Source organism: Mustela nigripes, chromosome 5 (genome assembly GCF_022355385.1).
Source record: "Mustela nigripes isolate SB6536 chromosome 5, MUSNIG.SB6536, whole genome shotgun sequence".
NCBI lineage: Eukaryota > Metazoa > Chordata > Mammalia > Carnivora > Mustelidae > Mustela > Mustela nigripes.
Genome location: NC_081561.1, coordinates 3,524,252 through 3,538,299, shown reverse-complemented (window position 1 = coordinate 3,538,299; position 14,048 = coordinate 3,524,252). Strand labels below are relative to the sequence as shown.

Sequence of the window (14,048 nt, the reverse complement as noted above, 5' to 3'; positions counted from 1 at the left end):
AGTGTGAAAGAAAATTTGTAGCACGTGGAACTAGGGATCGGAACCCACTACAAGTGGCAGGCAGAAAAAGGCTAAGGTAACCAAAGCAGGTGCTTGGGACCTTGGAGAAAAGAAAGACAATGGTAGCGAGATGAGCAAGAAGGAGTTAAAGCACTTGGACTCATAACAATGAAGTAGAGAAATACCATAACTGACACTGGATTGCCATGCCGCTTACTCCATCTGCGAAGCATGTATATATATATATAACAATAACAACCTAATAATAATAACCCAGCAAGGCAGAGATTATTCCCAATTTACAGGTGAGGAAACAGAGAAGGTAGAGACTTCACCAAGTCCATAAATCCAGTGAGCAGTGTGGAGCGGGGCTTGAACCCAGGCCCAAGGGAGAACACAGCAGGAACAGTGGTGAACAGCCGCGCCAGGGAAGGGCTCGGCGGGAAAGGGACAGGAAGAAGATAATCTGACACGTATTTGATAAAGACTTAGTACCTTACCTCTAATCGGGAGTGTACACAGCAGGATCATGACTAATTTACCTCTTTCCTACACTATAGATTAGCCCTCTGCAGTCCCAACAAAATCCCATTTTAAACCCTGTTCCCTATTGCTGAGCAGACACACACACACACACACACACTTGCCTGCCATTTTGCTCTTCTCCTTCCCCAGAGTGATGGATTGCAGCTTTCTGGCCCACACTCTGGTGAGCGGAAGAAGGAAAGTTAGATTAAGATTTAAAAACAAAATGTAAACACATTAGCCTAATGACAAACAGTGAAATTCAATCCCTTTATTTCAATGTATATTGTACATAAGTTACAAATCCTCACTTCTGCCACTCTGCTAGAACTTTTCCGGAAAAGCCTCCATTTCTTCCTTGATCCTGTTTTCTACCAGTAATGCGAAGTTACTGTCTGTGTTTTGAAGGTTATAGCTGACAAACACCTGTTTCTTGGTCTTCCTGGCTAAAAAGACAAAACACATCGGCACAAAAGTGACTGAAATGCCTGGTGGTTGTGTGTGCGTCACATGTCCCGGACAGTGGAACCATGCCTGGGGAAAGAGAATGGGGTCACAAGGGGAGAAGAAGGTTCTGGTGTTTAATGCTCCTCACCGGCAGTGGCTGCAAACGCAGACCACAGTCACGCAGACCCCCTCCCACTGTCCACAGCACTGGTTCTGCAAGTGCGGCCCCAGTCAGCTACAGCACCTGGAACTTGTCAGAGATGCGGATTCCCGGGCCCCACTCGAGACCAGCTGAGCTAGAGAGGGAGCGGGCAGAGCCAGAGATGCACAAGCCCTCAGGAGACCTGAGGAATACTGGAATACAGCTGTTCTACCTAAGAAGTTGGCTTGCTTTGTTTTTTGTTTGGTTTTGTTTTTACTTTTGTAAAATAGAGATAAAAGTAATTAAAATAAAATATTTAAGTTCTCCTTCAGTACCACCCTCTCTACTAACTCCACTCCTTTCCCAGAGATAATCCTACATGTCTGTACATTCACATCTAGATAGCACACACACATGTCTATGCGTGTGCACACACAAACATATGATTTTCAATTTGATGTTGGAGACGTGTGTTAGCCCCTCTCTACGGAACCAATAATAGTTGAAGTGCACTGCTCCACTACAAAAATCAAGCCCAGTCACATGTCCAGAATCGTAACACATGTTGGGCAGGAAGCCTGAAACCAGTTCAATACTGACCACGCCAATGCTGGGGCCTCCCCACTCGGACTCCCCACACACACAGGGCCAGTGCGAATGCCCACCCCCCGACAGACATCAGATGACCATGCCAGCCCTGTCATATGAGATTTGGAGAGGGGAGACTGGCACAGCCAAGTCACAGCCTGCTCAGTCTACTGTCATCCAGTGGCAGGCAATTCCTTGTCCCAGGGAGAGGCCACTCTGATTCCAATCACTCTACTTGCTAAGACAGAATCTTCAGGGAGCAAAACCAGGCCTGCCTGTACCGTCCACCCAGCAGACCCAGCTCTGACCTCCAGGTTGCACTGAGTAAGGGCGCCCCATGTACACCAAAGCCCTCCAGTGCTTCTGGGGTTACTCTGAACCCACTTGGTCTCTTTTCCTACTTCCTATCAGCCCCCATGTAAGATACTGTTTCAGGACACCTCTCTTCCCCTTACCCCTCTAGACAAGTGATGCATTTTCAACTGCAGGGTCCTGACCTAAGCTCGAGAGGACCAGCACAGGACGGGGAGGCGCTGGACGGCTCCTTCATGATCCCAGCACCCATCCATCCCCAGTCCCTTTGGCACTGCCAGCAGCCACATCACACCACTGACTTTTCCAGCCTTTTCCGTGTGCTCGTCCTTGCTGGGGAATAGCTAAGGGCTGCCAGGTTTTGCTGATACAGGCAAGAGACAACCCTTCATTAAAAGCTGAGTTTAATAAGTTAGTGAGGACATATTTTTTTTGTCTAGGTTCTGTTTCAATTTATACAGATTATAATCAATAGATGTAAGCCACACAAGAAAAATATTAATAAAAAATATCATTTGCACAAAACAAACAAACAAAAAACCCAAAAAATACAAAGAACAAAACAAAAAAATACAAACTAGTTTTGTGCATACAAAGTGCTAGTAGGCTTCCATTTTAGGACACCCATGAGCCCATCTTACTTTATTGGCATAAACAATTTATTTGTGGCACAGCAAACAAGCTCCCACCAGCCTTCTCTAGCAGAATCTGTCTCCCGCCCTACGGCAATGCCCCCAGTTTCCCAGGTCTATAAACACGAGCACCCTGTGCCTCCCCTTGACCAGGTAGGGTGTGGCACAGTATGTCAGCCCTTCAACACTGGCGGATGCGAAGGAGCAAAGTGGCATCTCATCTTCAATTTCCTTTCACGTGGCCCCGAAAACATAACAACATCAACATAGGGAATGATAACACCTGGGAATCTGGGGGAAGGCTAAGCAGGAATTCCCTGTACCTTTGCTGCAGATTTTCTGTAAATTTGCAATGACTTCCTAATAAGATTACCTAAGTAACTTGTTCATTGGCTGACTAGCGCACACTAGTTACCAGCCAGGTTCCTCTGACTCCAGCCTAAAGAAACAGGACAGCGGGTGCTCCTATAACACTACAGCTGCCCACAACGTCTGCACCCTCCGCAGGCAGGCAACTCTGAGCAGCAGGTCTAGAATGACCAACCCTCACCTGGGCCACCATGCCCCTATCCCCCTCCACTGTGCGGCCACACTGGTCACGCTGGTCACACAGGGGCTGCCTGGAGTGCCTAGCATAGAAACGCCCACCGAGCAGGGGTCAGGTTGACAGAAAGGCCAGCACCACTCAACTACCCACTCCCCAACACCAGGGGGATTAAAAAATCCTCCTCTGCCTCCACCTCCAGCGCCCGGCACGTCCTGGGCACCTGTGGGGAGCATTGGCACCTGTGATGGAGGAGGAGACAGATGCTGCCCCGCTGTCCCATGTCCCAGGGCGCCCTGCACACTGGCAGGAGCAGGACCCATCTGTCCTCACCTGAACCACTCAGCTATTCTCAGGAAGCATGTGTCCGAGGCGTGAGAGAGGGTGGAGCCTTCAACCTCCCTCTCTTATCACCCTCTCAGCCGCACTCAGGCCAGGCCCGTCTCCCCTCTCACCAGCTCTGCACGACCACCCAAAGAGTGAAGGCCAGCACCCCCTGCGCCGTGCTGGCACCCCGCTCCACAGGCTCGACTGCATCACCAGGAGGCGACCCCGAGCCCCTGCCTGAGGGTTACTGCAGGCATCCCTCTCCCTCTCCTCCTGTGAGGACGTAATGCGCTTACAGGAGAGAACTAAGCCACCTTGTCACCCACCGGCCTGGACTACAGCCAAGGCAGGACGTGGGAGCCCCTCGGGAACATGCTGGCCAACGCAGTGGTCAGAAACACGGGCACCAACAAGCCCTCCTTAAAGAAGACCCAACATCAAAGCTTGTACTGCTCTTTCCGTGTGAGGATGCTTTTCTTCTGAAGGGCCGGGCCTCATGGTTCCATGGAACAGCGAGCTCCCCATCCCGCTGCTGCAGCCCCCACCACCAGTACGTACCTAAGCGCTGCGCGAGGCCAGTGGAGGTGGTGTCAGAAGTGTCTCCGAGGAGGGAGGTAGACACAGGGATGGAATCCTAAAAGGAAAACAAACGACACAACGACACAACGCTGCTTTCCCATCAGCCAAGCAGCTGCGGCTGCAGATTCTTCCTGAGGGTGGTAGGGGCAGGTTCTGGGACACATTTCCCAAGAGAAGGAAGCTCTGGCATCTGTGTGGACAGTCAGGTAGGCTGACCCTCTACTGCATGAGTCAGACAGCAGGGACAGACGAACAGCAGTCACGAAAGCTGGCATCACAGTGCTGATAGCAAGTTCTGAGACGTATTTTACATAAAAGGCTTACTTTAGTGTTGGAAACTCTAAAGCATGCTGAATGGCCACATTACAACCAAGAGATAAGTAAACAAGATCATTAAGGGCATGGCTAATCACAGAGTCTGGGGGCCAAGTGCCTCTGGGTCCCTCTTACCCCCAAGTTAGCCATCAGCCCAGAGGGCAGGATGCCTATCTCCTCATCTGAGCCTGTAAGAGAACACACAGCTCCATTCCCCTGAAGGGGTCTGGGCCCTGCCAGGTGAACAAGGGCCCTATGAATTTGCAGAAGGGCACCAGTCAGAGCTGTCCAAATAAAGAAAATAGGAACAGAGTATGTTTGACCAATCCTCATTTCAGATAAGCAGTAAAACTAAAAAAATAAATGTGGCCCTTCTGAAATATAGAAGAAATCTGACCTCTAATTACTATGGAAGTAATCTTCCTTACCATTAAAATTCCTAGCTTCAAAGAAAAAACTCACTAGCCTAAAGTATGGTCAAAATTACTTTTATAACATACAAACCTTCTAAAAGAAATAGCACTTAGTAGAGTCAAGTACAGAGCACTCAGCACTCAGAATAGTCAAAAAAATTTTTTTTTGCCTTTCACTCTTTTTTTAAATTATCTTTTTAATTTAAATTTTGGTTCACATTCAGAGCAATACTGGTTTCAGCAGAATTTAGTGATTCATCATTTACGTACAACACCCAGTGCTCACCACAACACGTGCCTTCTTTAATGCCCTTCACCCATTTAGCCCGTCCTGCACTGACCTCCCTCTAGCAACCCTGTTTTTTCTCTGCCATTAAGAGTCCTTTATGGTTTGTTTCCTTTCTCCCTTTTCCCCCTTCCATAATGTATGTTCATCTGTTTTCTTTCATAAATTCCACCTATGCATGATATCATATATTTGCCTTTCTCTGACAGACTTATTTCACTCAGCATGACACCCTCTAGTTCCACCCAGGTCATTGCAAATGCAAGATTTCATTCTTTTTGATGGCTGAGTAATATTCCATCGCATGTACCACATCTTCTTTGTGGATGAGTGGATGAGTACATCCACTCACCCACTGATGGACATTTGGGTTCTCCACAGTTTGCTATTGTTGATAATGCTGCAATAAACATTGGGGGGGGGCATATACCCCTTCAAATCTATGTTGCTAGTAGTACCTCTACTAGTGCAATTGCTGGGCTATAGGGTAGCTTGATTTTTGACTTTTTGAGAACCTCCATATTGTTCTCTACAGTAGCTGTACCAGTCTGTACCACCAGCAGTGTAAGAGGGCTCCCCTTTCTACACATTCTCGCCAACACCTGTTGCTTCTTGTCTTCTTAATTTTAGCCATTCTGATAGGTGTGAGGTGGTATCTCATCATGGTTTTGATTTGTATTTCCCTGATGATAACTGACCTTGAGCATCTTTTCAAGTGTCTCTTAGCCATCTGGACATCTTCTTTGGAAAAATGTCTATCCGTGTATTTTGCCCATTTCTTAACTGGATTACTTGTTTTTTGGGATGTTGAGTTTGATAAATTCCTTATAGATTTTGGATACTCTTTATCAGATATATCATTTACAAATATCATTTGCAAATATCCATTCCTTTTAGTTTGGGTTGTTTCTTTTGCAGTGCAGAAGCTTTGTATCTTGATGAAGTCCAAAAAGTTTATTTCTGCTTTTGTTTCACCTGCCTCTGGTAAGAAGTTGCTATGGCCAAGGTCAAAGAGGTTGCTGCCTGTGTTCTCCTCTAGGATGTTGATGGGTTCCTATCTCGCATTTAAGTCTTTCATCCATTTTGAATTTATTTTGTATATGGTATGAGAAAGTGGTCTGCTTTTACTCTTCTGTGTGCTGCTGTCCAGTTTTCCCTATACCATTTGTTAAAGAGACTGTCTTTTTTTCCACTGGATATTCTTTCTTGCTTTGTAGAAGATTAGTTGACCATATAGTCGTGGGTCCATTTCTGGGTTCTCTATTCTGTTACATTAATCTATTGGACTGTTTTTGTCCCAATACCATACTGTCTTGATGATTATTACAGCTTTGAAATAGAGCTTGAAGTCTGGAATTGTGATGTCTCCAGTTTATTTTTCTTTTTCAGTATTGCTTTGGCTGTTTGAGGTCTTTTGTGGTTCCATACAAATTTTAGGAATGTTTATTCTGTGAAAAATGCTGGTGGTATTTTGATAGGGACTGCATTACTGTGTAGAACCTTTGGGTAGTATAGATATTTTAATAATATTTGTTCTTCTAATCCATGAGCACGGAACACTTTTCCATTTATTTGTGCCTTCAATTTCTTTCGTTAAGTGTTCTAGTTTCTAGAGTACAGATCTTTTACCTCCTTAGTTAGGTTTGTTCATAGGTATCTTATTGGTTTTGGTGCAATTGCAAATGGGATCGATTCCCTAAATTCTATTGCTGCTGCTTCATCATTGGTGTTTAGAAATTCAACAGATTTCTTCAGAGTCATTTTATATCCTGAAACTTTGCTGAATTCATGTATCAGTTCTACCGATTTTTTGGTGGAGTCTTTCACATTTTCTACATAGAGTATCATGTCGTCTGCAAATAGGCAAAGTTTGACTTCTTCTTTGCCAGTATGGATGCCTTTAATTTCTTTTTGTTGTCTGATTGCTGAGGCTAAGACTTCCAGTACTATGTTAAATAGTAATGGTGTGAGCAGCCATCCTTGTCTTGTGCTGACCATAGAGAAAGGCTCTCAATTTTTCCCCTTTGAGGATATTAGCTGTGGGTCCTTTGCATATGACCTTTATAAGAAGGTATGTTCCATGTACCCCTACTTTGTTGAGGGTTTTTATCAAGAATAGATGCTGTATTTTGTCAAATGCTTCTTCTGCATCTACTGACAGAATCTTGTCCTTTGACAGGTTCTCATCCTTTCTTTTATTAATGTGGTGTATCACATTGATTGATCTGCAAATACTGAACCACCCCTATAGCCCAAGAATAAATCCCACTTGATCATGGTGAATAATTCTTCTAATGTACTGCTGAATTCAATTTGCTAGTATTTTGTTGAGAATTTTTGCATCCGTGCTCATCAAGGATATTGGCCTATAATTCTCTTTCGTAGGGTTTGTCTGGTTTTGGAATCAGGGTAATGCCGGCTTTGTAGAATGAGTTTGGAAGTTTCCCTTCCATTTCTATTTTTTTGGAACAATCTGAAGAACAGGTATTACTCTTCTTTAAATATTTAGTAAAATTCCCCTGGGAAGCCACTTGGCCCAGGACTTTTTTTGCTGGGAGATTTTTTTTATTATTGATTCAATTTCTTTGCTGATTATGGGTCTGTTCAAATTTTCTTTCTGTTTCAGTTGTGATAGTCTGTAAGTTTCTAGGAAACAGTCCATTTCTTTCAGATGGCCCAATTCATTGGCATATAACTTTTCATAGTATTTTCTCATAACCATTTGTATTTCCATAGTGTTGGTTGTGATCTCTCCTCTTTTGTTTGTGAACTTATCTCTTTGGGTCCCTTCTTCTCTTTTTTGATAAATCCAGCTAGGAGTTTATCATTTTATTAATTCCTTCAAAGAACCAGCTCTTAGTTTTATTAATCTGTTCTACTGGGGGATTTGTTTCTGTATCATTATTTCTGCTCTAATCTTTATTATTTCCCTTCTTTTGCCGGCTTTAGACTTTGTTTGCTGTTCCTTTTCTAGGTACTTCAGGTGTAAGGTTAAGTTGTGTACTTAAGACTTTTCTTGAGGTAGCCCCGTATTGCAATATACTCCCCTTTCAGGTCTGCCTTTGCTACATCTCAAAGGTTCTGGACTGTCATGTTTTGATTTTAATTTGCCTTCATGTATTTTTTTTTATTTCATCTTTAATTTCCTTGTCAACCCATTCATTCTTTAGTAGGATGCTCTTTAGACTCCATGTATTTGGGATCTTTCCAAATTTTTTCTTGTAGCTGACTTCAAGTTTCATGGAGTTTTGTGGTCTGAAGATATGATCTTTTTGTACTTCCTGAGGGCTGATTTATGACGCCATATGTGAACTATTCTGGAGCCTGTTCCATGGGCACTCAAAAAAAAAAAAAAATGTCTATTCTGCTGCATTAAGATGAAATGTTCTGGATATATACTTTAAGTCCATCTGGTCCAGTGTGTGACTCAAAACCACTGTCTCCTTGTTGATTTTCTGCTTAGATGATCTGTCCACTGCTGTGAATAGGGTGTTAAAGTCTACTTCTATTATATTATTACCAATGAATTTATGTTTATTATTAACTGATTTGTATATTTGGCACTCCCAAGTTGGGGGCATAAATATTTACAACTGTCAGATCTTCTTGATGAATAGACCCTTAATTATGACACAATGCATTTTTTATCTCTTGTTATAGTCTTTGTTCTAAAATCTCGTTTTTCTAATATAAGTATGGCTACCACGGCTTTCTTTGGACGTCCATTAGCATGCTAGATAGTTCTCCATCCCCTGACTTTCAATCTGCAGGTATCTTTAGGTTTAAAATGAGTGTCTTGTAGGCAACAGACACTTGATTGGAGCATCTAGTCCATTTACTTCAGAGTGATTATTGAAAGATATGAATTTAGTGCCACTGTGTTACCTGTAGAGCTGGTGTTTCTGGTAACGTTCTCTGGTCCTTTCTAGTCTTTGTTGCTTTTGGTCTTTTTTTCTCCACTTAAAGAGTCCCCTTTAAAATTCTTACAGGGCTGGTTAAGTGGTCACAAACTTCCTTAGTTTTTGTTTGTATGCGAAACTCTGTATCCTATTCTGAATGACAGCTTTGACAGATAAGGAATTCTTGGCTGCACATTTTTCCCCATCCAGCACAGTGAAGATCTCCTACCACTCTCTTATGGCCTGCCAAGTTTCTGTGGACAGATATGCTGCAAATCTGATGTTTTCCTTTTTAAGTTAAGGACTTTTTTTCCCCTTGCTGCTTTCAGGATTCTTTCCTTGTCTTGTATTTTGTGAGTTTGTCTATGATATGCCTTGTTGATGGGCTGACTTTTGCTGAATTTAATGGGCGATCTCTGTGCTTCTCAGATTTTGAAGTCTGTGTTCTTCCCCATTTTAGAGAATTTTAGCTATAATTTGTTCGAATAAACCTTCTATCTCTTTTTCTCTCCATCTTCTGGGACTCCCATGATACAAACATTATTACGTTTTAATAAGTCACTGACTTCCCTAAGTCTACCTTCATGATCCATTACTTTTATTTCCCTCTTCTTATCAGTTTCATTATTTTCCATAATTTGATCTTCTATATCACTAAATTCGCTCCTCTACTTTGTCCATCCTCGTTTTTATGGCTTCCGCTTAGGATTGCATCTTTGTTTTACCATTTTAAATTTTGGCCTGACTAGGTTTTAGTTCTTTTATCTCTGCAATAAGGGATTCTCTTGTGTCTTTTATGCATTTTTCAAGCCCAGCTAGTATCTTTATGATCACTGTTTTAAATTCTAGCTCAGATATCTTACTTATATCTACATTCATTAAATCCCTGGTTGTGAGTTCTACTTCTTTTTCTTTCTTCTGGGGTGAATTTTTGCATCTTGTCATTTTGTCCAGAAAAGAAAAGAAGACAGAAAAAACAAATAAATAAAAGAACAAAAAACAAAGAAGAAATACCCAAAAAGAAAAGTAGATCTTGGGTGTGTTTTGGTCTGCTTGTTAAAAGAATCTAGATTCAAAAATTTAAAAATAAATAAATAAAATCAAAACAAAAAAATAAAAAATATATTAAAATACATGTAAGTTAAAAAATAATAAAAAAAGAACAGAAAAAAAGAAAATAAATAATTTTAAAAAATAAAGAATAAAAGGAAAAAGGAAGCTAGATCCTATTTCCCCTAGAGCTGAAGCTTTGCAGTACTGTCTGATTAGTAGACTTGGTACCAGCCAGTTGTTTGTGCTGGTCTTCTGGGGGTAGGGGTTTGCTGGGCTGATTCTCAGGTGGCTTGCCCTAGTGGAAATGGGGCACCTGGACACAAGAGAGCAAGGCAGTGTAAGCAGACCAGCCTCCACTAGGTGGTGCATTTTGCTCCCTGAAGGCTTTCCTTCAGGTCAGGATGAATATGGTGGTGACCCACACACTAGCCCTGGAGCTGAAAGTTCACACCCCCACTCTTCACTGAGCCCTCACGGAAGAGCAATCAATCACCCCTCATGTATCCAGTTTCCATCAGAACCGGGCATTCACCCTGCCTGTGTCCAGGCTTTTTTATCTCAGGCACATGACTTAGTTTCAAAACTCTCCCACAGCATGGACCCACACTGTTCCTCTCGGGGAGGGTCCCCCCACGCTTTTGCCATCTGTCACCCTTCCCAGGAAAGCAGTCTTACCACAAAACTATTTTGCAGTTTACAGCAAAACAGCAGGAAGCCAGAACCAAGCCCTGCTGCTCTCAGCTAGCATCCCCACTCCTCTGGCAGGAAACAGCACAGCACCTTGGCACCACCCATTCCTCCTGCAACCCAGGGAATCCTCAGACCACCCTGTCACTCCTGGCATTCTGCCCTGCTTCACCACCTGAGCACCTTTTAGCCAGAGACATACCCCACAGTAGTGGAATTCTAAAAGTTCAGATTTTGAACTCTGCTGCTTAAATACTTTGTGGTAACCTCCGTAAGCAGGCTCCCTCCCTGCCTCTGTACCCACAGCTATATTTTCCCAAGTCAACTCTCCACACCTACTACCTTCCAAAAGATGATTGCTTTTCTACTTGTAGACTTGTACAAGTCTCTCTTGTACTTGCTCTCTCAGACCTCAGACTGATCTCTTGGGCCTTCAGAATGATGTGATAACTAGCTGTATTCAAGGAACAAGACAAGCCCCTATTCTTCCACCATCTTACTCCTCCCTGCCAGGAGGCAAGATTTTTAGAGGAACAAGCTTGTGTCACCAGAGGCTCTGGGGTGGGCACCCCTCCCCCAACACTGTCCAGGAAGAGACCAGTAAACTGAATAAACACCTACTATGTGCCAGATACTGTGAGCAGAGCACAGATCAGAGACTGCTCCTTGTCTCCTAGTGGTTCAAAGTCACTTCAAAAGGAGAAAGAATTTGTTCGGTCTATAAGAGATGATCAAAAAACACAGGATAAGAATGAAAGCATTTACTGCAAGCTTTTTTGCTGAAAAAAATAACAAAACATGAACTCAATTAATGAATTTGCTGTTTACGAGTTTCAAGTTCAATATTCAGCTGTATGCTAATAATATTTACAGTTAAACTTTTAGAGACAGAAAATCTATCTTAAGGTGATCATTTCCCACCAAAAACAAGACTGAAAACCACATATTGTAACCCTTTGTGCTTGATTATTTCCAAAAATCATACTATGCCCAGCTGATTTCCCAGGCACACACATGCTTAGACAGCGTTACTGTGGCTGGAGCACCACTGTCCACTCCAAGTGCGACCAACATGTCCCACATCATCTGAGCACATAGGGCCATATATCATCCTTGTTCTATAGCCCGTCAGTGCTGCAAAGAGACCACATGACACAAGGCAAGGCAGCTGGAGGAGCAGAAGAGTGATGTGATTTTATTCTATATGGTCTTATCTTACATGTGAGGGTTGAGGGGGAAGGAAGGAGGGGGAGACATCAGAAACCCTTTGGTGCCACCCTCCATTGCATGGGCCAGAAACCTTTTTCTAGGAAGGGCCAGAGGATATATCACTTGGTTTTTATGGACTACCAGGTCCAGTTTTAACCGTTCCACTCGGCCAACAAATTACAAAAGCTGCGACAGACATTACTGAATGGATGGGCAGAACTAGGTCCCAAGAAGACTTGGTTACAAAAGTAGAAGGCAGGTCATCCCTAAGACAGGTTTGCCAAGCCCTGTTCCACAGGACTCTTGTGTCTCCTGCTTTAAGCTATGGTCTACACTTCTCTCTAACTGGAAAGTGCTGCTCTGGTGCTAGAAGACAATGTACAAGTATACAATGTGGCCAATGAGTAGGACTGCACTTCTGACAGGTCTGGTAACTGAAAGTGGCCCCTTTTCCCTTTCCTACCTGATCTGGGTGGAGTGTGAGCTTCCAGCTGCAAAAACATACCCTACCAAGAGTTATGACTACCAAATGGTCAGACTGCCAAAGCGCACCAAAGCAGCCCAAGGGAGGAATCTTGAAACTGATTCAAGGAAGCAATGCCTGGTCTCAACCAATGAGCAGTCCTGGACCCCATGTTACCCCCAGGCTTACCCACTGTGTACACCACAGTCAAAGGTCTAGGAAATAAAGAAGGTGAGGCAGTTTCAGGGCACCACAAGCTCCAAACACACAGCCCCACCCACAACCGTGCGCCCCTGCAGGCCCTTTACCTCTCCTCCAATGAAAGAAGGAACTACCATCTGCCCGAAGGCCCAACTGCCAGTACCTACCAGAAAATAATAGAAAACCTGCTCAGGAAAGGAACAGCAAGAAGGGAAAAAGCAGAAGAGGGATACTGTGTGAAGACATCCAGAAGTCCCATTCAGAGGCTGTCTCCTTCCTGAAGCCTTGCCCAGGTCCTGCCTGATGGCTCACTCCTCTACTACCACAAGGTTCCCTTAGAGATTACAGTCCTCACTGCCTGCCAGGCTGCAGGTTATTGGTAGCTGTCCCTAGCAAACCTGGAGTTCCCTGACTGGGGCCTCATTCATTCCTTCAACAATTTAATGAGCCACTTGTCAGAAGCTAAGGTTACAAAGACTCATAAAACAGAGGTGCCTGGGTGGCTCAGTGGGTTAAAGCCTCTGCCTTCGGCTCAGGTCGTGATCCCAGAGTCCTGGGATCAAGCCCCACATCTCAGTGGGGAGCCTGCTTCCCTCTCTCCTTCTCTGCCTGCCTCTTTGCCCATTTGTGATCTCTGTCTGACAAATAAATAAATAAATAATCTTAAAAAAAATAAAAGACTCATAAAATAGACAAACCTCACCACCACCACCACCACGGATACTGATAATAAATTACAGAAGGAGCAACACCTGGGGACACACTGCTAAAAGCAGCCACGAAGCCTGTGAATTGGCAGGGAGGACAGGAGCAGGGGAGATCTACCAGGTAACAGAGCCTACAGGGTTACTGTAAAGTCTCTGAACTGTGCTCTGAGGGTATTTCTTGAAAGGTCTGGAGCAGAGGAATGACAATATCTGATTGTTATCTGCTGCCCTGTAGAGAACTGGCCATAAGGCAGTGTTGTAGGCTGAATCATGTCCTCCAAAAAGACAAATGCACATCCTAACTCCTAGCACCTATGAATGTAACTTATTTTTATTATTAGAAATAGGGTCTCTGCAGATGTAATTAAGCTGTAATTGAAAGTGAAGTCACACTGAAATAGGGTGCTCCCTTAATTTATTATGACTGGTGTCTTTACAAGAAAAGACACAGAGAAATAGACACACAGAAAAGAAGGCCAGTGACATTACTAGCTGAGACTTGAGTGATGAAGCTGCAAGCCAAGGAATGCCAAGGACTGCCAGCAACACCAGAAGATGGGAGAGGCATGGGAAGATTTCTCCCTAGAGCCTCCGGAAGGACCAGACCTGCGGACTCCTTGCTTTCAGACTTCTGGCCTCTGAACTGTGAGAGAATAAATCTTAGTTGGTTCAAGCACTTTGCACAGCAGCACTAAGAAATGAACACAGGCAGCAAAGGG

At 43.8% G+C, this 14,048-nt stretch overlaps 1 protein-coding gene across 2 annotated transcripts in view; it reads right to left on the bottom strand.

The window, feature by feature from the left end:
* Positions 1 to 14,048, bottom strand: part of PSMG4 (proteasome assembly chaperone 4) — a 35,986-nt gene that overhangs the window by 20,322 nt on the left and 1,616 nt on the right. The window contains exons 2-3 of one of the 2 annotated variants that reach the window (XM_059399356.1): positions 4,076 to 4,151; positions 782 to 971 (exon numbers count right to left, since the gene is read on the bottom strand). In XM_059399356.1, the coding sequence (XP_059255339.1) occupies positions 850 to 971; positions 4,076 to 4,151 (198 nt within the window). In that variant the 3' untranslated portion in view covers positions 782 to 849. Of the gene's footprint in view, positions 1 to 781; positions 972 to 4,075; positions 4,152 to 14,048 lie in introns of those variants that run through there. The other variant, XM_059399357.1, reaches the window with a different exon arrangement.